At 36.0% G+C, this 26,280-nt stretch overlaps 1 protein-coding gene across 2 annotated transcripts in view; it reads right to left on the reverse strand.

Moving 5' to 3' along the window:
- Window positions 1-4,228: 4,228 nt before the first annotated feature.
- The window catches only part of NC2beta (negative cofactor 2beta), a 39,395-nt gene continuing 17,343 nt past the window's right edge, over window positions 4,229-26,280 (reverse strand). For both annotated transcript variants that reach the window (XM_089086782.1, XM_089086783.1), the window contains exons 2-4: window positions 25,506-25,729; window positions 18,330-18,493; window positions 4,229-4,420 (exon numbers count right to left, since the gene is read on the reverse strand). In XM_089086782.1, the coding sequence (XP_088942908.1) occupies window positions 4,304-4,420; window positions 18,330-18,493; window positions 25,506-25,728 (504 nt within the window). In that variant the 5' untranslated portion in view covers window position 25,729 and the 3' untranslated portion in view covers window positions 4,229-4,303. The remainder of the gene's footprint in view (window positions 4,421-18,329; window positions 18,494-25,505; window positions 25,730-26,280) is intronic.

The following is a 26,280-nucleotide window of genomic DNA, read 5'->3' on the forward strand; positions in this document are numbered from 1 at the left end:
TGCTGTGAGCGAAATGTGATTCTGCTCTGATTTGTGGCGAGCAACAGCTCATTTGAAATGTCTGATCTGTCTGATAATAGCACTCCACGTTTTGACAAGAAAAGGAACCTTTTCTCATTCTTTGACCTTATAGATGGAATTTTAAGACTAGGGCGATAAGAAAAACACCCTGGTTAAATAAGAAAGTAACAAAGAGTTGTAGCAATGAAGAAAATATTGAATTTCATGATAAATCTAAGGTCTATTGTTTTTCACTTCACAAAAACACTGTATTGGATATAAAAACCAAATGCATGGTCCTCGCCCGCTCCTTTGTAAGACATGAATTTTGAATTTCTTAGAAAAACTTTATTTGAGAACTAAATTGAATTCAAGACTTATAACCGCGGAAAGACGTATATAGTATAAATCAGAGAAAAAAGGACTTTAAAATGAATTACTAGTCAAGCAGATATGGCCTAGTCCCAAAAAGTACTGTCTGAACCCTTAGAATCTCCTCTGCTGTGAGCCAATTGTGATTATGCTCCAATTTGTGATGAGTGACAGCTCATTTGAAACGTATCTATTTTTGATGATAGCACTTCATTTTTTGACAAGAATAGGAACGTTTTTCTCATTCTTTGACCATATAGAAGGAATTTTAAGGCTCGGGCCATAAGAAAATCGCCATGGTTAGATAAGAAAGTCACAAATCGTTGTAACAATGAAGAAAATATTGAATTTTACGGTAATTCTAAGGGCTTTGGTTTTTCTTTTCATAAAAACACTTTATTGAGCACGATAGGACAATGCATGATGCTCACCCGCTTTTTTGTAAGACCTTAATTTTGATTCTCTTAGAAAAACTTTATTTGGGAACTAAATTGAATTCAAGACTTTTAAACGCAGTAAAACGTTTATAATATAATCAGAGAAAAAAGCGCTTTGAAATGAGCTACTAGTCAAGCAGATATGGTTTAATCCCTAAAAATAGTATCTGGCCCCTTAGAATCTCCACTGCTCTAAAGTAATTGTATTAAAGTATTTTTAATAGTCCTTTAGGTTAAAGGAGACAAAATTTGGCAACACTGTAATCAATTTGAAGAATTGAGCGAGCGGCGAGGGATATTTTCTTCAAAATTTGGCAACACTGAACAAAGGGTGATGGGCTATTACTTCAGGCTGGTAGCAAGAAAACTATGAAAATTTCTGTAAAAATATATTACCTAATTAGGAGATGTACCCGTTACTGGCCCGCTTCTTTTTCAGTAATACCATCTAATCGGTATTTTTATCATCAGCTATCGACAAATTAACATTAGTTATTAAATAAACTATCGTCAGTTTTGGTAAAAAGGTCAAATATCAGGTTCAATTATCAGATATATGTTTGCTATTCGATATACAACTTTAAGGAACAAGTATAAAACCTCAAGTATCAGTTATACACTTAAAATTCAGTATGTAACTTCAAGGCTCAGGTTCAAGAATCAGGTATCAATTATACACTTACTGCTCACTATATAACTTCAAGGAACAAGTATCATGCTCACTTATCAGATGTCAAGTATTAGTTATATACTTACGGCTCAGAATATAACTTCAAGGCTCAAATATCAAAGAATTAATCAGCAATTATAACATGAAATTTGTATATAAATTCAAGGTTCATGTATTTATTGTATACTTACAGCTTAATATATAACTTCAAGGTCTCGAGTACCAATTTTATACTATATTGTTACACTTCAAGAATGCAACTTCATGGCTGAAGAATCAGTTATATACTTACACATATGAATTTGAGAAAAATCTCAATTTTTTGCCTGGGAAGTCCTGTCTTCCTAGGCTTTTCAAATTGAAATGGTTCGGGTCCAATCACACATAATGATAAAGGGCAGGGGAGTAATTTGCTATGGGGTAGGGGGACAACTGCCCCCTCCAGACCCTAGTATGCCCCCCCCCCCCCACAGTTTGCTCCCCCAGGTGAAATTTAGTTTCTTCAGAGAACATGTCAAAATTAAGATAAGCCTGCATAATTAGGAAAATAGGTCAGTTTTCTTTAATATATTTTTATCTTTACGGTATTGTATTGCTCATTTTAGGAAAATTGGATCCAACTTTGCCCCCTTCCCCAGGATTTTGACGAAATTACGCCGCTGATAAAGGGTAAAGAAATTACTGACAATATTGCAAAACAAGCAATTCATCACCCAATTTCTTGGAAGGTGGATCTCATAGCAAATGAAACTTTAAAGTTAATAGCCTCTTATTGCTACTACAAATGCATGTTTTGAAACTTCTTTGGCATTGTATCCCCCAGCATCAGATCTATTCCAAATGAAAAATAGCTAATTACTAGTTTGGGCTTGAGAACTGGGAATGCAATGACAAGGTAACGTTTAGCATTATACCATCTTTCAGAAAAGAAGAATGCTCTTTCCATAGTAGAATAATTATTGAAGAAACGATTGAGCACATCCTATCGGAATGGCCTTATTTCTCAACTAAGACAGATACTCAAATTAGGGAAATAGAATTATTAGGTCTGGAAACTTCCACACCTCTAGTTTTGGGTTTTTCGTCTCAGTAAAGACAAGGAAATACAAGTCTTAGATGCATTGGGTGTTTTTTTTTTTTTTTCTTTTTTTTTTGTCTCCAACAAATTTGTTTAACTGGCTCTAGATTGTCAGTTGTTTGAGCAGGATATTCTACCAGTCCCCACAAGAAAAAGGTGGCGGCATTATTTCTTTTATGTTCAATGTATTTATACTCGTTTGATGACACAAAGGAGGAAAACCAGGCATATTTTCTCTACAACTACAATATCGGGTATCAATTACCTACTTTCAGCTCAGTATATAACTAAAAATGCACCTTCATGTACGTTTGTAATGAAACCCGATTTGTTGTTGGCTTCCGAATACCAGGGTTTTCACAAGTATTTGGGTACTTTTGGCCATTTCCTTGCTTGATTCTATATCTCGATGACTCATTTATTTAATTTTCCTTGTCCATCTAAGCGTAGGAATACTTAAAACTTTCTTATTGGAAAAAGCACCAGTTGTTTATCCACGATGGTGGGGGTTTGTGTTAAACTTAGCCGTTAGGCACAGAAAACACATTAACCCATCTTTGATTAAATTCAAACCTTCTTTCTGTGAAATAATTAATTACACTAAATAATCGCTCAAGCAGAAATAGTTATATACATTATCCAAATTCCACCATAAATATTTATGTCCTTAATAAACTCATATTTTTTAAATAAAAATTTTAGTGGACACAGCATACACACAGAGTTTAGCAATAGTCAAACATCATTCATTTCGTGACGTCATAATCTGGTTGATAGCTGATTCTGACTTTAAGGTCTAATAATTTAAATGCCTCTAAGAACCAGCATCTCTATTTATTTTTTTTACGAGGATCTCTCTTGCACGATAGTTTTCAAAAGAGATTAGAAAAATTTGGATGCATTTTTTTTGATGGACATGGTAAAGAATGAACCAGAGGGAATCAGGGAGCAGAGTCACTCAAATATGACGTCACACCAATAGAACATCATTTTGTATATGAAAATGCAGTTTTGGTTACTATAGGCCGTGGTTTATCATTTATTAGGTTGCAGATACAGCTGCAACCATGATTCTCACGAAGAAAAACTCCATTATAAAGACATCAACAAAGAAATAAATAATTCTCGTTTTTCAGATCTACGAAATACTTGTCCGAGTTGCAGCGGTAGCTAGCAACCTAGTAAGAGACGATCACGTCCAATGTTAAGATAATAACCCATAACTCTTAAAAAAAGCAGATCAAAACAAAAAGTACACCATTAGAACCCCTATATAGGAAACTTATTTTCCCTTTGCTTTAACAACAGGGGAAATATATTGGCTTGAAAATCAAGAAAAGTGGCAGCTACTACAGGGTTCTGCCTAAACGGCAGAGTTCAGTTATATACTTTTACTTTTTTACATATATAAAAAAAGTCGTTTTACCCACGATATTTCCAATATTCCAACAGCATATTACCAAAGTTTTAACTATGAGCCGTGCAAAACCAAGTTTCCATGTGTAGATCGTGCAAGCTGCTAAGTTTATTAGCCTTTGAGTTTTTGTCAGGATTATTTTGAAAACAATATAATCTTTCTGGCCTAGCGAATTCGCCAACTCTGTCTTGTAGAATAATCTTGAGATTTAAGAGAGGGGGGGGGGCTGTATTTTTTCCAGTTGTTTTTTCTAATTTCGATTTTCAAGAACCTTTAATCAACATCGATAGGACATACAACCCGGTAAAAAGTCAGTATTATTCTCAAAGTCAATATTCATCCTCAACATTTCTAGATGGCAGTATATTTGCTTGGAGTTGAACCTGCGCTTCTGATTGCATCTGCAGCCACTGGGCCTGCTCTGCCTGGGCTTGCTCTGCTCTCGCCTAAAAATAACGACTTTTTAAAGAACACAAGACAACGGAAATTAAATAAGATTGTTTGAACCGATTAAGTGGAAACTTGCCCAACAATACATACTTACCCATATTTACCCATAATTATCCAACCAAGCAAACGCACTAAACTTAGAATATTGAAAAAAATCAGGAATCTAATTTTTTAATGTAAAAGGCTTCCTTCTGCAGTTATGAGGCTCTTCCTCATACAGGTACCACATTAAACAAAAAAAAGAAACGTGGGTGAAAAACCAGCAAAACATAGAGCACTAAGTAGCTTACGAAGATATAGCTTGCCTTTGAAGGTGTAGTTGTCTTTGGGAATCAAGCGATTGTTAATATTTGAATTTTTGCGGACGAAGAGCATTGTCAAATTAATGATTAGTTTTACCTATCTATTTTTACAGTTCAATGTGACAATACTGATGAAAATGTGATACTACGCTAAATACTGCATAATTTTGTGATTTACATGTTTACATGTGATTACGTTTTAAAAAACAAAAGCTAGAAAATTGGCATTTAATCAGAGGTTGAAAACGATTATAACCAAACAAGCAAGTTTACGATGGACAGGGTGCGCAAGAAACAAATCAAGTGAATACATAATTGAAGAGACTTTTTTTTAATATAAGAACCCCAAAAAAATAAGAGAAAAAAATGAACATACTTAGCTGAGATAGAGTTGGTAAATTTTTCTTCAATCAGAATTATTTTTATTAATATTATCTAAATGGCGTTCATGCTTTCCAAAAAAGAATAAACACTGAACTAGTCCTTATTCAACATGGATGCATAATAACACAGATTTCCCTACCCTGTAACCTCTGAAAAGGAATTGGAGGATCCTTAAGCGTATTCGAATAGAGAAGGGGACAATAAGTAAGAGAAGAATGAAGGAAAGAAAAAATACAAAGAACGCATGGCATGATAACGTAGGAAAAATTTCAAGCGCCCAGGATACCAACATTACATCTTATCTTTGCCTCCATATTACTTATGTAAGTTTTAAATGATAGATCACTGTTTAGCTGGATACCTAGATGCAGAATATAATGAACTCTATAAATACAAATATTCATCACATACTGGAAGCTTGGCGCACGAACAGCAGCTTAAAACAAAATAACGAAATTCGACATATAGTAATTCACCATTAGGCTTTTATATCGAAACCACCAGAGTAGGTGCAAGCCAATCAGTGCATTCTAGCACCCTGTCGATTCATCGTCAGCTTTAACGCAGCAAGGAAATGATACTGGTAATACAATGTCCTTTAGAGCTCTAGCAAAACAGGACCAATAATTGAACCATGGGGCACGCCAACAGTATTTGACTGGGGAACTTGCTAGCAACTTTATAACTGTCACTAACAAAGTGACATCTGTTTGTCAAGAATGGACCACTAAAACCACGCTTATCAAGCTTAAACTTTAGAATGAAGTTAGAAATAGGGTCGAGTGTCCCCTTTATATCAAGGAGCATGAAGCAGAAATTCCACTATATGGTAAGGGGCCTTGGGGGCCAGGCCCTTCCAATTCAAAATTTTCCTGAAGTACCAGACACTGTATTTGAATTATCAAGCAGAATTTGCTTTTTTTATAATTGTCCCCTCCCCTCTAAAAAAAATTCATCCATGCGTGTCTGATCGAGGGCACTGCAGAAAAATTGGGTCAAAACGTACACTGGCGTGCTCAGTGGAGTGATTGTTTCGGCATTCAAATTGGCACAGAGAAGACAACGCTTCACAAAAAGATAGGACACATTCCTTTTATACAGAGAGTGGTTCTGTAGATTTTGAAACTGAAGACAGGGTAGGTATTGGGCGGTAGTTTGATGGATCGAGTGGGTTGCCACTTTTATGCAAGGTGATAATCTAGATAACGCTAGAAGGACTCTTTTTTCAAAGAAACAAATAACAGAATATATGCATTAACCAGAGACACCTAATGAACCAGGAACCAGAAACCCCTTGTTTCTGGTGAAAAAAAACAATTATATGTACACATAGTCTACACTTTAGCACCAAAATCCTAAGTTACCGACAGAATAATAAATAACAATGCACAAATTTCAAACAAAAATCGTACACATCTCACATGGAGTGATCTGGATAAACATTTTTAATCGTCTCAGAAGATTTGAAACCGAACTTTCTCCTAGAAAGCTGTCTTAGTAATAGACAATTTTAGCTTACCACAGGCTACTGCGCCAAATGAACACAATTATAACTATTGCGCTCTTTTAGCAAGGGCGGTTCTTTTATAATGCCAAATGCAAGGCATCAGTAAAAGATACAAATACACTTACAATTTACACTTTTCGTTGGGGTTACTCCCAGACGCTGCCTTAATAATGTCTACTGATAATGTGATACAAGCGGGGGGGGGGGAACTAATGCTGGGAAAAAGGAGTAAAAGAAAATTTATTAAACAGCCCTTCCGAACAAAACACACCCACCCCCACCCTCGAACAAAATCCTGGATACGACCTTGACGGCAATTAGAACTGTCAGAAACATAGGCCGATCATTTTTGTCTAAAGAAAGCGGAAAAAAATAGTCCTAAAATTTCCGTCGAAATGCAGTAACCCACACATCGTGATCGCAATGTATTGGAAATTTCCAGATTTTGGAATTGATTGTCTAAAATGTTTGTTGAGCTGTTCTCAAAGGGAGAGACATATATAATGTCCCTCCCTTCTCCTCTTTCTCTCTCTCTCTTGCTTGGGGACCACTGACCACAGCAGAAAAATCTGAAAGCGCTGATCCAAGCACATTTAGAAAGGAGGATGTCGATCAGAGGAGCTGGAGCACATTTCAAAATAATGAAAATTTCTCTTTACGATTATCTGAAAAAGGCAAAAGATGGTTTGAACCGTAATAAAGATAAGCCTGAAGTGGATATTGAGGCGGCAATTAGAAAGATTGAGAAGCACATAGAGCAAAGTTGGCAGGTATCTTCTGACAAACAAAAAAGGGATATGTGTCACTATCTTGTCGTTACGTTAACGAAAAAGCTGGCCTTTCAATATTTTACTGAGAATGAAATTAAAACCTCGCCGTCTTGGTCACGACACAGTGCTTCAACAGACTGGCTTACCACTTTTTGAAAAGACACCCCGGCATCTCGCTTCGTCCATCTTGGCCCACTAGCCATGCAAGGATAAGTGGCTTCAACAAAGAAGTCATTTCAAACTTTTTTGATAATCTACTTGATGTCTATGGCAGGCATCAATTCACAGCTGAGCTCATATAGAATTTCAATGAGACTGGCATCCCTACGATTTTGGAACCGCCAGGAATTATGGCACCTACAGGAGTTAAACAGGTACAACAGACCTTCCATCTGAGTGAGGAGAAAATATAACATTGGTTTGCTTAATCAATCAAATTTGCGGACATATTCCACCAGTTTTATTTTCCCACGATAAAACTTCAGGCCTGAGATGGTATGAAGAGGTTCTCCTGGCTCCCTCAGGCTCGCACACTCATGGGCTAGGTGGCCGGCGAGAATTTTTGTTGGCTCTAGAACATTTCTGGAAGCATCACCGGTCTCCAAAAGACAATCCTCACTCCTTTTGCTTGATAATCACGAAAGTCACCGTGATCTAAGATGTATTTCTTTCTGCACGGAAAACGGTGTTTTTCTCTTAGCTTTTTCATCTAATTGTTCCCACCAACTCCAGCCCATAGATATTGGTGTTCTTGATCCTGTCAAGAGCGGTCTCAAGTTAAGTTTAATGAATGGCTTCATTTAAACCCTGGACAAAGATGTTTATTCAATAGGTGGCTGAGCTTTGTCTTACGCCCTACCTAGAAAAGTTTTCTCCGGCTAATATCACTTCCTCTTTCAAAAAGGCTGGAATCTGCCCTTTCACCGGAAATTCGTTCAGTGAGATGGATTTCCTAACTTCCAAAGTGATGGAACGTTAGTCTTTTTACCTTTAAATTCATAATAAAATTAAACACAAAGGATAAATAGGGAACTATCCCACCCCTAAGGAAGCAAGATCAAGCAAGTTGAAATCAGGCAAATACAACAGCCTTGGAACTTGACGAAATTCGCCAATCCTGGGCCAACAATGTCGTTTCTACTCCTGAACAAACAACTGATACCAGTCGTTCTCCCAGGCCATCAACCACCGACCTATAAGGTCAGTTTGCAAGAATAAATCCAAAAATGATTAGAACTTTCCCGCATATGGGAAATGTTCACGTAAGCTCTCGTAAGTGCCACAAACCGAAACAACCAGGATATGTAGTAACACATTAGAAAAGAAGAAATTGAGGCGAAAAGGTATGAGAATAGAGAGAAAAACAACCTACGGTGACGCCTGTGGTAGATTTCAAGCTGGATGTTTCATCTGATGAATCATTACATCTTAGTGAAGAAGACAACCATGGTGACGTGCCGTTTAGCCCATCTTTCTTGTTAGTAGGAGATTTAGTCTTTGTCAAGTTCCAGCTAAAGAAGTCAATCCGTTGCAATGATAGATTAATGTAGGATATCGCAGAAGGTAAAGCTATGATCGGTTTCATGCGCATTAAAAATGAAAATTTCGTCTTCCCCGAGTTAGAAAATCGTGCAAATGTGGATTTTTCTTATATTCTCCAAAGTCTACCACAACCTTTATCCTGTGGAAGAACCAGCAGTGTTTCAAAGCTATCGCTGTAAATTTGACTTCTCGCCACACAATACGTCTTAATTAACCCAGCTGAAGACGTTCGGTTTTCTTGTAAATCTTCATTTTTATCATTTTGTACAACTGCAATCGAAGTAAAAGAAAAACAATTTAATGGATGAATTTACTGTTTGTATAAGACTGCAAGTAGATTTTCGGCACTTTTCAGCTTGTCCTGTCCAAGCCCCAGCGTGTCCGAACCAACCCCACTAGGTGGGGTCGGTTCGGACTTTGACCAAAACTATAGATACGCATTGTGAGGATATTCGAAGAAAAAAAAATCTGAAGAAAAAATTCAAGCATTCCTTATTCTGATATGAATCTAGATAACATCAAATTTTGCTTTTCAATTCATAAGCAAATAAGATATTTGTGATCGCCTAATTTTGTTCAGTTTAACCCCATCCTCCCTTACTCCTTTCTCCTTCCCAGCCTATCCACTCTAGAAATGGAAGAAAAATGCAGTAAAAAAAGAAGAAAAAAAACAACAAAAACACAGTACCCCCAACACAAAAGTGATTTCCTTAGTTGTTCAAGATGGAGGGGGGGGGCTATTAAGGACGATTTCACTTCGAGGGGTTTAAGGTTCTTTTTCGAAATTCCAACAAATTTGTTTTCCCACTAACATTATATATTGAGATTCAGCGAAACGGTAGTAACCATTCCTAAATCAGCTTTAAGTTGCCCATATTTTTCGCTAATGAATTCTTTTCAAAACGTATTTTTAGTGCACTGTTGGAAATGTCCTCGATTAGTATTAGCCAGCTCTTCAACCACGATGGTGTTAATTATCTCTTTTTAATACATAGTTGCCGTGTTACAGTGATACTGGGTCTCCCCTTAATAGATGGAGGATTTGAATTCGGCTCATTCTACGGTAACAGGTAGTTTGTTGTTTGGTTGTTTGCTGTAACTTTAGTTAGTATTTCTAACTAAAGTTGGATTTTGGTTTTAACATTTTGAAAGATTGGGTAAAGGCACCTTTGCAAAACAACAAGACATATTTCATTGCTTGGCTTTTATTAGAAAAAAAAAATCAATAAACAGACCCGTAGCTGAAATTCATTAAAAGTTTATCCAGTAATGTTGAACTAAATAAAAAAGAATTTATGTGGATCCATGTTGTCAAAAGCGATATCTCAGGAATGGCTAAGTGTAGTAAGTTAAAATTATCAACGGATTTTAAGGGATTTTCGAGCTTCAAACTAGACTACGTGCATCAAGGCTGCCAAAACAACGCATCTGCAATATTTCTCCCATGCCTTCGGGTATATATTGAAACTTTCAGAGAATGTTTAATTAAATCAAGACTCTGCATCCAGTGGGTTAAAAGAACATGTCTGCAATATCTCAAATGGATAAGGGTGTTACGTTGAAACTTTTAAAGAATCCCAAGGGGAATACTTAACTAAATCAGAAGACATTGTATGTAGTTAGGTTATCCAAATAGCATATTTTCAATATCTCTGACTTCAGTTTAAATAATCCTGTTGCTGCACCAGTCGCGATAGGGGGCAAGAAACTCCAAAATAAACCATTTTGCAGGGAGTTTCACGACAAAAGTTACGTATTTCCTTCTTTCCTTTACAGCAACGCCGAAAATTTAAATCTAGAAAAATTTACTGAACTTCAGACCACGGCTGAAATACTTGGCTCTTCCGTTATCTGTGTTTCCGAGGTCCACCGGCAAGATCTTAATTTATTAAGGGTTCCTAACTTTTCTTCTTCTATTAATCTTCGGCCTGATGACCATCCTCTTGGGCAAAAAGGAGGAGGACTTATGACACTCTTACACGAAAATTTTCAACCTAAGCTTTTAAATATAGCTTTTCTTGGAAATAATGATGAATTATTTTGGTCAAAGCCCAACCTAAGCGACTCCCTAGGTCGCTCTCTGCCGTAGCAGTGTGCGTTTTCTATTATTCAGCTGGTCAGCCAGCTGCGGCAAGAAAGGCTTTTTGGGAGAAGCTGCAGGAATCGACAGATTACGTCCAGAGAACTCACCCATATTTTGGAGTAGTAATGCTAGGAGATGCTAACGAACTCGATAGCAAATCGCTGGCCAGGTCACTTAACCTTAAAACCCTAGTCGATTTCCCAACAACTAAGGGGGATACTTCTCTGGATGTAATCCTGACAAATCTTTCGGAATATTACCAGAATCCAAGTAAACTAGCACCACTTGGTGGAAGTTATCATTATATGTTACAGTGGAACCCCTTGGAAAAAGGTAAAATTAAATATTCAGTAACCAAAGTTACTTCAAGGCCGATCACTGACCATGGTCTGCTGCAATTCCGTGACTGGATAACGGGAGAAAACTGGGTCGCGGCCTCTTCAGCTAAAGACTTGGATTCCCAAGTAGAAGAATTCCATAATAAGATAAATTCAAAATTTCTCGAGTGCTTTCCTGAAAGTAAGACTAAACGACGTAAATTCAAAAATAAAGCGACTGATAAAACATAAATTGCACCTAATACGAAAAGGTCAAGAGAACCAAGCAAAACAGTTGGCAAACCAAATAAAATGGAAAATCAAAGAGGCAAAATAAAATTAGTATGAAAATGAAGTTGACCATCTTTTGGAGTCCAAGCCTTTGCAGTTCTTCAGTAAGTAAAAAGTCTGACTGGTAAAAGTTCTCAGCGAGTTCACTTCATGAAGGAGGAGCCTCTAGAGAAAACTGCGAATGATTTAAATGCCCATTTTGCTTCAATTGTGCCGTCTTAACCCTCTCTTCCACCTGACGATCCTCCAGTAAATTTAATTACTCCTTCAGATTATAATTTAATTGTTGATATTTCATCGGTAATTATAATCCGTAAACTTTCTTCGTTAAAAAGAACTTCCATTGCCTCTTTTGACATTCCAGTTGCTCTCATTAAAGCATTTTCTAAAGAAATATCATTTCCCCTTCAGATCATTTTCAATAATATAACAAAAACTGGATATTTTCCAAAGAAATGAAAAAAAGGGTTTAGCACCCCAATTCCAAAGAAAGAAGCAGCTATTGCTTTTCGTATGTCTAACAAATCACAGTTACGTCAATCTTTAGCAGAATATATAGAAGCCGTGTTGTCGCATGGCTGAAAAAAGATCTTTTGAAAGTAACTGATCAAAAGCAATTTAGTAACTTACCCAAGCTTTTGAAAGTTCTTCACCTTTTTGATTTAATTGGTTTAATTTTAAAACACCCAGATCAACCTGGAAAATGGATAAATTTAATTGCAATTGACTTCAGAAAAGCATTTGACCTTGTTGATCATAAAATCCTTTTAGAAAAAATAGTGGAAAAAAATATACCCAGCTTTATTATTAAAATCATCAAGAGCTTCTTAACAAATAGAGAGCAAACTGAAGTATAAAGACCAATTTTCCACTTCTCTGCCAGTTTTTTGTGGAATTCCACAATCAGAATCAGAATCATTTATTAACATAAAAGCTTTCGTAGTCAGGGTTTAAATCCCGACTAAATCGCGCTATTATTTACAAAGTAAACAAAGACACAAAAAATTAATACACATGTCACTTATTATAGACAGAAACATAAAAAGGCACAAACGAATTGCTGAAGCGATTAGTGCGACACTTGGGCTGGGCTAGCTTTGTTGCTTTTGATCTTGTAGTTACTTTTTTTGTGAGCATTGAGGTTAATATATTTCTGTGTTTATCACTTGTCAGAAGAAACTGGCCAAATTTACAGATAAGTTGAAAACGGCGGTCGTGGAGTGACGGCAAATTTAGTTGAGACAGTGCTGATTCGTAATCGGTGTACAGATCAGACAGTATGGCCTCCACCGCTCTTTTCTGGACTGATTCAAGTACTTCACTTATATAGGCAGTGCTCTGAACTTGTGGACCCCATACAGGGCACTCATACTCTAATATCGGGCAAATATATGTCAGGTAGGCTGTTTTCAATTGCGGCACTGAAAAACCAAATCTTCGCATCAGTAAAAGGGTACGCATGTCACAGTTCGCCTTTTCCACTACCTCTTGGACGTGAAGGCTAAACGAACAGTCAACGCTGAACGTAACACCGAGAATAACTGCCGACGATATGCTTTGGTATGGTGGAGGGGGGCACTGAAAATCCCTTTTGAGAGGGTTAAATTGAAGAATTTTGGTTTTCGTTTCGTTGATTCGGAGGCTGTTTTCAGAACACTGGTCTCTAAAGTTGTCGATAAATGATTCACTGAACTGGGGAACGGTTTGAGACTTCACAATGAGGTATTTTAAGAGGGTGGAAAGGTCATCTACGAATTTGAACCGTTCGTCAAAATCGGCAAGGACGAAGTTGATCACTGCCAAGAACAACAATGCAGCGAGTTTAGTGCCTTGTGGGGCACTAAATGATACATAATGATACATCATGATACATAAAATTGCTGCTGAGCTGGAGGATAGATGGAAATACGTTGACGACTTGTCCTTAACGGAAGTCGTATCTGAGGATTCGAAGAGCAATGCTGCTGGATTCATCGACCAAGTTACCTCAGAGGCGGCTGAACTAAACATGGTCGTGAATAAAGACAAATGGTCGGTCACAACATTTTCTTTTCTTCGGAATACTCTACCGTCTGTCAAACCTCCTATCGCTTCATAGCTTATAAGTCATAAAATAACTTTACTTGGTGTGGTGATTTCTTCTGACCTCCCATGGCGGGAGAATACAAAGATAATTGTACAAAAGCTAACGGCGCAATCCAAATGCTTAATACACTGAAAAAATTTCGAGTTTCTAAGGACAAGCAGAAACTAATATTTTGCACTTTCATCCGCCCCTTAGTTGAATATGCTTGTCCGGTTTGGCACTTTGCCGTTACCCAGGATGAAACTGATAAAATAGAACGAGTTCAGAAGAGATCACTGCAAATCACTTATGGCGGTTCCCCTCTACCTTACTTCTTTTTACCTCAAAGAATTTAAACTTGAATCCCTTTCTTCCCGCCGAGAAAAATTATGCCAAAGATTTGGCTCCTCCCTCCTCCAACATCCCATCTACCGATGATTCCTTCCCCCACCTTTTGTCCCTATAAGATCTCGTCCCCCCAGGGAAGTGACTGAGAAGGTTCCAAATCTGACCCCAGTCCACTGTAACACCATGCGTTACAGTAAAAGCTTTGTGCCAAGCTTTGTGAAATATTACAATGATCTTTAGTGTTTTTATTCTTTAGTTTATTTTATCCTGACGAAGTTTTATCAGAGAATTTTATTCTCAATCTCAAGTGATTTTATCCTTTAGTTTATTTATCCTGACGAAGTCTTATCAGACAACATTATTTTGCTAATTATGACTGAGAGACATCATATTTGGGCTTTGCCCACGAGAGCTATGTCTTGTTTTTGAATTAAATGAATTTGAATTTGAATCTCGGGAACATCCAAGGGTATTAAGTGGAAATTTTCAGAGAATATTGCCGTGAATATTGAAGTTAATCAAAAGATACCTTTTGCATCCAGATTGTCAGCAGAATGTATCTTCAATACCCCAGGAATGGCTTTAGGTATTAAGCTGAAACTTCTATAGAATGTTAGGGGAATGTTGAGCTTAATCAACAGATACTATTTGCATTCAGGTTGTCAAAAGGATATATTTTCAACATCTCAGGAATTTTCAGAGGATATTATATATCTCAGGAATATTAACTTGAGAATTTTCTGAGAAAGGTGAAGGTGACGATGACCTAAGCTAATAAAATCAACAGTTACTGCAACTAAATCACCAACTAAAACAGTTGCTGCAACTAAATCAACAACTAAAACAGTTGCTGTAACTAAATCACCAACTAAAACAGTTGCTGAAACTAAATCACCAACTAAAATAGTTGCTGCAACTAAATCACCAACTAAAACAGTTGCTGCAACTAAATCACCAACTAAAACAGTAGCTGCAACTAAATCACCAACTAAAACAGTTGCTGCAACTAAATCGCCAACTAAAACAGTTGCTAAAAAACCAACAAAGAGAAAAATCTCTAAAAAAAAAACAAAAAAACGATAATTTGTCCATTGTATAGAAAATTAAAAAAAAATAAACAAAAAACCCGTTATTTTAGGCCTGTTAACAAACAAGGCTTCTTATGCACGAAAGACACAAAAAAAAAAAAACCAAAAAAAACGAAAAACCTAAAAACCAATAAAACCACCACCAAAAAAAAAAAAAAAAAATTTACAAATGGGCCAAACAAAAAAACGTAGGTAAAAGTTTCTAATATATATTTAATTAATTGTGGACCCCCCAGTAACTGAGGTAACTCTATTTTAGCATCTTTTCCCTACGTGGATTAGTTTGCGCCGATTGTACATTTTTGTTGTTTTTTTTTTTTTTGGGGGGTTGGTTTTGTTGTTTTTTTTTTATCTTATTTTTTTTTTTTTTTTTTTTTTTTGTTTCTTTCGTTCTGAAGAAGCCTTTTTTGTCTAAAGGCGAAAAATCCGCGTTGTTTTTTTTATGTTGTTTTCCTTTTATCTCCACTGGCCACAGTCTCGTTTGTTTGTTTTTTTTTAGAGATTTTTCTCTTTGTTGGTTTTTTGTCATGGCTGGCCGGTTCGGCTTAAGATCTTTCAAAACAGTTACTGCAACTAAATCACCGAATAAAACAGTTGCTGCAACTAAATCACCAACTAAAACAGTTGCTGCAACTAAATCACCAACTAAAACAGTTGCTGCAACTAAATCACCGACTAAAACAGTTGCTGCAACTAAATCACCAACTAAAACAGTTGCTGCAACTAAATCACCAACTAAAACAGTTGCTGCAACTAAATCACCGACTAAAACAGTTGCTGCAACTAAATCACCAACTAAAACAGTTGCTGCAACTAAATTACCAACTAAAACAGTTGCTGCAACTAAATCACCAACTAAAACAATTGCTGCAACTAAATCACCGACTTAAATAGTTGCTGCAACTAAATCACCAACTAAAACAATTGCTGCAACTAAATCACCAACTAAAACAGTTGCTGCAACTAAATCACCAACTAAAACAGTTGCTGCAACTAAATCACCAACTAAAAAATCACTTTACAATTTGAGACACGCTTTTCAGTAATGAGATTATTAAATAGCTAACTGGAATCTAATTCCACAGTTATCAAGGTACTAACAGTTATTAAGTTATCGAGCATTACAATGCAATGTCAGGGGCCTACTCCCTAAAGTTCTATTTATATAAACCTATATATATATATATATCGAATCTATATAATAAACCCTATCTATATATACAAATTTCTATATATAGACACCGTAGGGTGATCAACAAATTTCCATCTGGCGGGAAATTCCTTAGCGAGACTGTTGATCATAACTGAAAAAAGAGGGAGACATTGGAGTGCTCCATTGTGAACACGGAGAGGATTTGTATAATGAGTCTGGTATTTGACTACTTATGATCTATTTCTAAGTCACCAGAAAAAAGTCAACATTGAATGCAGTGATAAGTTTCTGAACTAATAAATCATGATTAACAAGGTCAAATGCTTTTTGGAAATCAATGGAAATTAAAGTAAGCCAGTTATTAGGCTTTTTAAGACTTTTCCCATTTGAGTTGATAATACAAACAAGGTAATGGGAAATACAAGCGGACTTGTGGTTCCCGAATGGCCCAGGTCTATAAGAAGAAAGATTTTTTCCTTCAGCCAATCCGCAACGAATCCTGAATATAGTTTTGAGAATATATGAGTGAGGGAGATGGGGCGAACACCTTCAAAACCAGGCTTTCCGTCTTTCGTTTTTAAGGGAGAAATGAAACCGGGTTTTCATGTTTGTGTAAATTTGCCGAGACTCGGTAATCTCGTTGAAAAGGAGAAACAGAGGGTTTGAAAGGATATCACTATAAGTACTAGTGGGGTATCCATAGGGCAGACACATGTTTTTCTTAGCTTCCCGATTCTTTTATTAGTCTCCAATGGGGAAATAACAGGAAAAAAGGGAAATTGTATCAGCTGGTAATTGATAAGTAACGCTGGAAGGCTTTGTACGATGGAAGCGAGGGACCAGTTGAGACTATTGCGGTAACTTTAGGTTGTTTGGTAGGTTGAAATTAAGCTAGTCGAGTCCCCTGCCGTACAACTTTTTGACCTCAGAATACTAATTTTTAGTTTGCTATTCAACAATTCTTCAACAAAAAAACTGATGGCATGTGTAATTTTAAGAAATATATCAAGGTTAAACAAGAATTAAAAATCAGCTTATTTTGTTTTGTTTCTTATATCCTTGGCTTTAAGCATACTCAGATACTTTCTAGCATTTATCATCACTCTTATTCCTTCCTTCACTAGCTCGCTAGCATGAAACATTAAATCAATGAAGTTTTAGAGGTTTTGCGAGTTCAGGGTGCTAGAATAGGTTGAAAATTAATGTTAAGAAGACTAAGTCACTAATACTAGGAATAAGTGAAGCTGAAAAGGTGACGTTGGGTAATGAAAAGATTGATCAGGTGGACAGCTTCACTTAACTTGGTCGTATTATTAGTAAAGATGGTTGGAGCAGTGAAGATGTCAAAAGTAGAATAGCCAAGGCTCAGGGTGTTTTTTTTCACAGTTTAAAAAAAGTTTGGAAGAACAGGAAGATAACTCTGCAAACCAATATAAGAATATTAGAAGCTACAGTGATGACAGTGGTCAAATATGGCTCTGAAACATGGGTGCTCCGAAAAGCAGATGAAGATTTGCTAGATGTTTTCCAGAGAAATTGCTTAAGTATTGTTCTGGGTACCCGGCTGACTGACCATATTTCAAACAATAGGCTATACGAAAAATGTGGTTCAATACCGCTCTCTAGGGCTATGATGAAAGAAAGTTTGAGGTGGCTAGGGCACGTTGTGTGGATGAAGGATGACAGCTTGCCGAAGATTGTTCTTTTCGGCCAACCATCTAGGGCTAAACGGAATGCAGGTTGTCCTCGTCTGGGGTGGGAGGACGTCATAAAGAAAGATTTAAAGGAAATGACAACTTCGTGGGGGGGGGGGGTGTAAAAGGGAGGCTTTGAATAGATTCGGATGGAGGAGGAACGTGCGTAGCTGTGTTGGTTTCAGGCGGCTTGGTGTTGCGGTGAGTTTTTAGTAGATTTAGTAGTAGTAGTATAAATTATATATATATATATATATATATATATGTATATATATATATATATTAAAATTAATTTCTTGATTTTTTAACAAAAATAATGAAATTAAAGACGTCAATTGAGAATGAGTTGAGAAATACAAACCTTTGCAAATAATTCTTGCTGCTGTCTCAAAAGCTCTTCTTCTGGTATGCCCAAATTCTCTAGCCTTGTACTATGTTTCTTCTTTTTGGCAGCAACTTCTTTGCAATCCTGCAACACTGCTTCTGCATCAGCTCGATAATCTCCAAAACCAAGTTTGTCCAATGCTAAACACCAAATATACAACAGCTTAATATAGGGTGTCAAATACATGGATAGCAGGTCTTGAATAGCCCCAAAAAGGACTTAGATGCAGCAAACGATTTACTTGGTAATTGCAGCAGGATTCGGAAACACACAGACTACCTGACACTCAGATGTTTTGTGGGGATTTAGTTACCCGTAAGCTCCCCAGGCTCACGGCAGCTGAGCTCACAGAGTCACTCGACTGAACCGACACAAGGTTCGAACTTTCGTCTCAAAGGATATGGGTTATAAATTAAGCATGCCATCCCCTCGGCTAGGCTGGCTCAGCCGTCAATTTGAATCTTTAACACTTTTGCTTTACAAATGTTACATAATAGGATTTTTTATTTTTAAGCACGAGAATAACTAGGATGGAAAGTTTTATGTTAAAAACAGTCAGTTTATAGAGAAGAACCAAAACCTTTTCTCTATAAAGAACCTTTATAGAAAACCAAAAAAGGTATTTTTCAAAATCTAGGGGGCGGGGGGAATCCTGGGGGAAACAAGTTCCCCCTCCCTTCCAAATTGACAGCGCTCTCCAATTATTAGTGTTTGCCTTATTATGGCTTGTCACAGTCAAGATGTCAAATATCTGGATCTTCGAAGCAACATTATTTCAAAATTATTTCAACATTTTTTATTTTTATACACGAAATCAGTAAAATTATGGCATGCACATACATTTTCTATTGAAAATTGGTGCTTCTACGGATTAAGATTGACATCCTCGTATGATTTAATGAAAAATATTCCTACTAACAGTGAGCCAAAATAAATACGTCTGGCGGATGTCCGCCACCACATCTGGCAAATGTGATCAAACATCTGGCGGAAATAATGTTATAAATTTACTGTGTTTACTTTTGGTGTCTGGGCAAAGTGAATGGCACAGGTGTATAAAGATCCTGCACTTGGAGGGGGAGTGTACTCACTTTTTCCTGGATGGAATGGACAGAAAATAAACTTCCAGGCCACTGGTTATCAAATTTGCAAGAGGGTCCAATTTTGTGGGAGCGGGTGATTCCCCGTCATCCAGTGTACAGGTATGGCGAAGATGCTAAAATAAAATGGATTTCCTACAGAATATATTTACGTAATCAGACTCTTAAACTTCTGCGTTGTCCTCAAGCATAAGATTTATTTTTAGTAAAGTTTTGATGAACCAGTTTGACATCTGAATGACTCAATTACAAAATGTAAAGAATATAGTTGCTTTACTGATGTTAAATCATTGACCGCCTGATAAGGAAAGATTGGTTTATTACTCAAATTTCTTGAGTAACATAAGTAATCTGTGTTAATCCTCGTCATTACTGGATATTATTGTCATTAGCTGGATATTATCATCATCATATCATTAGCTGACTTTGTGATTGTCGATATCAATGTCCTCCTCAATATGCATTGCCATTATAGAGTTTTAAAACAGCCCCCCCCCCCAAAAAAAAGTTTAAAGCAGGTGTTCAGCACCAGAGCTCATTTTTTGGTCATATCCTTGTCCTAGCGCTTTTTCATAGTATACCCTTTCGCTCCACTTCTGCATGTACTATCGAAGTCGGACGTTTTTACGTCGTGATCAAACATCGAAAGAGTTGTTTTTCTCTGTGAAACGTTATTAAATAAAAAAAAGTAAATAAAAGAAATAAAAAGAGAAGTAAAACCAACAAAGAAGAATAAAGTGAATACGAATATTAAAAAAACAGATTGGTAAATAATTTTTTTAGTCAAAAACGGGTATCGATGTTGGTTTCAAAAGACACCACAAAACATTTAAAAACATAACAATTTTCAAGTTACACATCTATACAGAGAAATTTGACAAATGTACGTAAACGCAAAGAAATCCCTCCAAAACTGTTAACTGGAACCTCCTCCCCGCAGGAAATTTCGGAATCCACAGATCTAATACAGATTTGGTGTGTGTATACCCTCCTTCCACCATCTCTGCAGCAGTTTTTCTTTCTGTCAGGCTCAGGTAGGTACTCTTCTTTTTTACGTAGCTCTTATCGCAGATTCATTTTACCTAAGCGATCATCGACAGCAGGTCAGAGGTCTCCTGTTTATCAATCTATTTTACTATGGAACTCCATCCCTCCTGATGTCCCACTATCTCTTTCTGCAAAGGCACTTTCCCACTGGGTCTTTCCAGGATAGTATTTTCCCCCTTTTTCTTCTTTTTTTTTGCATTCCATCCACATTTATAAGTCTTTTTTTCATTCAATATATTTGTCTGATTAATTTTTTTTTTTTTAATCCTATTTCAAATCTCTTTTTCATTTATATATATTTTTTTTCATTTATTTTTGAATTTTCCTATTAATTATCCTATTTTCATAAATGTCTCTTATCCAATTTTTTTTTTTTTTTTTTTTTTTTTTTTTTTATTTTGCTTATAATAGTTTCTTATTTTTTTTTTTGGCCATTTAAAATGTTAGCTTCTTGGGGGTGTATAAATTTTAAGTTTGTAATTGTTTTTTTTTTTTAGTATTAATAAATTGATTGATTGATTGATTGATTGATTTGGACCTACACTGACAGAAACACCTAAAGAATGAAAATAAATATTGAAAGTTCAGAAAGTTCAAAAAGTTACGAAAGTTCAGTATATAAAAGCTGTAATAAAAGTTAATCCTCTTTTACAAAAAAAAAATATATTCGTGGGTTATTTTAAAGACAAATGCATCTATATGGAGCCTGCTCCCCCCCCCCCTCCATTACCCTTGCAGAAAATAAAGTTATTGGGAAGTTTATATATATCCAAAGCAATGCCATGTCCAGGATTAAAAAAAAAAAAAAAAATTTTAAACACGAAAAACGGGTTTTAATTTTCTAACAAGCAGTGAAATACAAAACAATTAATTATGCACAAAAGCTCCGAATTTTTCGGCCCCACAACCGGGAGCATTTATCAACGGAAAAAAAAAAAAAAAAAAATAAATAAAGCAAAAAAAAAAAAAACTTAAATTACATTAAAAAAAAAAAAAATAAAAACAAAAATAGAACAAAAAGAAAAAACGAAAGAAAAATATAAAAAAAAAAGAACAAAAAACACAAATTAATTAAAAACTTCCATGCACTGAATGTCTTTCAACTGGCCTCCTCTCAGTATATAAATGGAAATATATTAAATAAACACTTCCATGTACTGAATGTCTATATTGATTCTACTCGCCTCCTCCCAGTATATAAATTGAAATCTTATCAAAAATGAAGAATATATTTATACTTAGACCAAAACAATAAAAGGTCAACTAACCCCCGGTCCATAACCCTTAATTAAATTTCACAAGTTCATCAACCATTTTATGAATTATAAATTGAATGGATTCGTTTTGTTGCAAGCTTAGCTGCAGTTCGTTTACTTTTCTCATCATTTAACCCATTCTGACCTTTGTTCGCAAGGTCATCTTTCGTTTCAGAAATATTATTAAAATCAGTATTGGTTGAATATCTTGCCTGCATTTTAATTAAACTATTATAAATTGAATTGATCCCACGGTCCCCTTTATCTCTATTGATACTAGTACCCCCATATATTATCTTTTTTATTTCTATAATTTCCCTGAAGCTTTGTAAAAGTCCTACAGACGTATCTACTATTTTTGTTTGATCAAATAAAATACTGTGATGAGGAAAATTATAAAGGTGTTCTGCAACCGCTGACTCAAACGTTTCTGGTGTTTTGTTTTGTTTTAGAGCGTAATCTATTGCATTCTTGTGTTGTTCTAGCCTATTTTCTAAAGTTTGTTGCGTTCTACCCACATATAATTTTCCACGAGAACATGTAATTTTGTATACTCCCTTTTTCAAATGTCTCGGTATCGTGTCTTTCCCTTTATTTAACAACAAGCGTATATTATGTCCTGATTTAAATGCTGGATTTATATTATGTTTTTTTAATTCTCTTCTTAATTTTTGTGATAAAATTGGTAAAAAAGGCAAAGTTATGTAATTTGTTTCTTGATTTGACCCATCTTCTTCTAATATTTTTGGCTCCAATATATGCAGGCAAGATATTCAACCAATACTGATTTTAATAATATTTCTGAAACGAAAGATGACCTTGCGAACAAAGGTCAGTATGGGTTAAATGATGAGAAAAGTAAACGAACTGCAGCTAAGCTTGCAACAAAACGAATCCATTCAATTTATAATTCATAAAATGGTTGATGAACTTGTGAAATTTAATTAAGGGTTATGGACCGGGGGTTAGTTGACCTTTTATTGTTTTGGTCTAAGTATAAATATATTCTTCATTTTTGATAGATTTCAATTTATATACTGGGAGGAGGCGAATAGAATCAATATAGACATTCAGTACATGGAAGTGTTTATTTAATATATTTCCATTTATATACTGAGAGGAGGCCAGTTGAAAGACATTCAGTGCATGGAAGTGTTTAATTAATATGTGAGTTTTGTTCTTATTTATTTATATTTTTATTTCGTTTTTGCTTTTTGTTCTCTTTATGTGTTTATTATGTTTTATTGTAATGTAATTTAAGTTGTTTTTTTTTTTGCTTTATTTATTTTTTTATTTTTTTTTTCCGTTTAGAAAGGCTCCCCGATTTGGGGCCGAAATATTCGGATCTTTTTTTCATAATTAATTTTTTTTTAGTTAACTGCTTTTTAGAAAATTAAAACCCGTTTTTCGTGTTTAAAAAATTTTTTTTTGTTTTTAATGGAAAAGCAGTGTGGTCTAAGAAATTATTCATGTCCAGGATTTTTCTTTGGAGGGGGTTTTTTTCGGGACAGGGGGAAGAGGGTGTTCCACAGCAATCCAATAAATCCGGTATTCAAGAGGAGGTTTTGAAGGATAAATATAGCCCTTACCAGATGAAAAATCAAACTGAGTTTTACATTAAGTTTTGATAAAACATACAAAAACTTAGATATTCGATCTTTCTTTTTTGCGCCACGGCATCCGAAAAATCACATTCAGATGCGTACACAACTATATTTCTGTGTGTGTGGGGGGGGGGGGGAGGGACGACTTTAAAATAAAAACCAAAGATACACAAATTATAAAGAAATTGGAATTTTAGCAAATTGTTCTGGTACTTTGAGTGCAAAGAACAATAAAAACTACCCTGCTTGTCTAAGCAATGTGCTATATGAGGATTGCCTTAGTCGTCTTAGGTTAGGGACTCTCACCTAACGTTTCCTGTGACATTATCTATATGACGATTGTCACTATTGACGATTGACAACTATATGAGGATTACCTTAGTCGTCTTAGTTTACGGACTCTCACCTAACGTTCCCTGTGACATTATCTAATCGAGTTGTTCAAACTGTGTCACGGGCATTAAGATACCGTACTGACATATAAATTAGTGTCTTCCATGGGCGCCCATATGGGGGGGCAGGGGGGGGCTCTTGCCCCCCTCCCCTGGCTGAATGATGCTGCCTTATTTTTATATTTTTGTTCTGAGATTTCTATTATATAGCATTAAAAGTAGCAATTAGACGTAGTTTGCCCCCCCTGGAATTCAGCTTATGGGCGTGTCTTCTCATCAAAGCCACTCTGTGGCCATCCTTTCAAACTTTGGGCTGAACAATTATGCAAGGACATTGGCCGCTGAACACTCCAAAACTGCTCCATAATTGAATGAAAATGTTATGCCACCGCTACGACCACAATTTTAGCTTTAATAATTTTGAGTTTATGCTGCAAAATGTCGCCATCGTTGCGGAATTTTGTTTAACTTTCATATAATTTGGCTTGCATATTAGGCTTGTGCTTCCTTGAGAAGCAATCCTCAAGAAACATGTCCCCCTATTACCGAAAAGGGGAAGCCAGGATTTTGCATAATTTACACGTAAACTTGTATTAGATTTAGCAACACTTAATTCCTGTTGTCAGATATAAAATTCATAATAACAATCTTTGTGATATTTTATCATAAGTGCCACGACTTTGTATTTGCAATCCAAGTCCATAATTTTCACTCTTCATCGCAATCATTTTGTGAAAAATAAGGGGGGGGGGGACTCCCCCTTATCGGGGGAGGCGTTTTCCTATTAAGAATAGCCTTCAAGAATAGTTTAGACAGTTTTCACAATGATAAAATAAGAGATCTTTATGGTTTTGGAAAAAGGAACTTCATATGCCGCGCTTCGTTTTGAAGTAACATTTTCTTTTAATATGTTTTCATTAATATTAAATGTGTTACACTAGACCTAATATAATTAATATTATTATTGATATTATGAGGATTAGGTTTTACGCATCTGCTAAAGCAATGCTTCAAGGAATTTAGACTACTAATGAAAATTAATCCCAGTACACAGCTGCCTCTGGTCATCACAGCTGCTCCCACTCCGTCCCATTTGCTAAAAATATGGTACTTATTAATTATACGGAACGCACCTAAGAAGTGAAGTTAGGTTAATCCTAATGAAATATAACCTTCATATAGCCTTTAGTTTATATAATAATATAATTTGGACTATATATTTGCACATTAGGAGAGGGGTGGGGGTAGAGTATTTGAACAGCACCCCTAACCTAACCTAAAACAACACCCCCCTCACCCCTAATGTGCAAATATATAGCCCAAATTATACAAGTCCAATGCATTCTGTCTAATCCTAGTGCATTGTATCACCCGTCACTTATCTCTGTAGCTATGAAACTGGTTTTCTGAGATCTAACCTAAGCATAATTCTTGAGTGTGTTCCGTATAATTAACAAGTACCAAAAAAAATATATTCTTTAATCTCTCTTGTAAGGTTTCTACTTCCTTTAAGTTCTTTCTAACAACATCTTCCTTAGAGACATGGAAAGCGTAGAGGCCAACTCCCCCCCCCCCCGAAATAAATCCTAAATTTTATCAAATTCCTTGGTACTTCTTATTAAAATTGTCCCATATATTTTACATATATATGCATATACTTTACAAAAAATAAATACTTTTGACGAAGCTAGCTACTTTTGGCAAAAGTTCCTAAAAACTTGGACTTTGATGTCTGATAGCCATTGATATTTACCTGCTAAAATATGCTCAGGGCTAATAGTCTTTTTCTGTTGTTGTGCACATACATCATTTGATTCAGAAGCTAACAAATGGATAAATTCAGTGCAGCACGTCAATATTAACTCTCTGGATTCATTAGCAACTCTTATATTCGGCAAAATTTCTTTGATCATTTTGTTGATGGCTGCTCGTGGGATAGTTAATTCTTCATCTGGAATTTCCACTCTATCTGCCATTCTAAAAAAAAAAAAAATAATAATCATACAGACACATTAATATATTTTACTACTCCTACAACTACTGCTAACTACCGTTGGCACCCATAAGCTGAATTTTAGGGGGAGGGCTTAGCTGGTCTAATCGGCACTTCCAATGCTGTATAATAGAAATCTCAAAACAAAAATATAAAATATAAGGCAGCATCATTCAGCCAGGGGGGGGGGCTGGATCCCCCCCCCCCGTATGGGCGCCCATTCTAACTACTCATTACAACACAGGGGTGTCCAAGGGCAACATGGATGCACATATTTCTTCTCTACTCCCAGCTATTCAATCCTTCCCTCATCCCCCTTTCCCATGAACTTTTAGTATATTAAAATCCTTTCTTTTGATCTCTTCGTACCCCATTTGGGAACAACCTGCTTCTTTTTTGGCCACAGATATATGGATAAAAAGCACAATCTTTGGCAAGCTGTCATCTTTCATCCATGAAATATAGCCTAACCTTAATATACAATCAGTCAGACAAGTGTGTAAAACTATCCATATCTAGCCCCTGTGGGAAACAT

This window comes from Artemia sp. Qi Xiang Cuo, chromosome 3, assembly GCF_049724085.1.
Source record: "Artemia sp. Qi Xiang Cuo chromosome 3, ASM4972408v1, whole genome shotgun sequence".
In the NCBI taxonomy this organism is placed as follows: Eukaryota; Metazoa; Arthropoda; class Branchiopoda; order Anostraca; family Artemiidae; genus Artemia; species Artemia sp. Qi Xiang Cuo.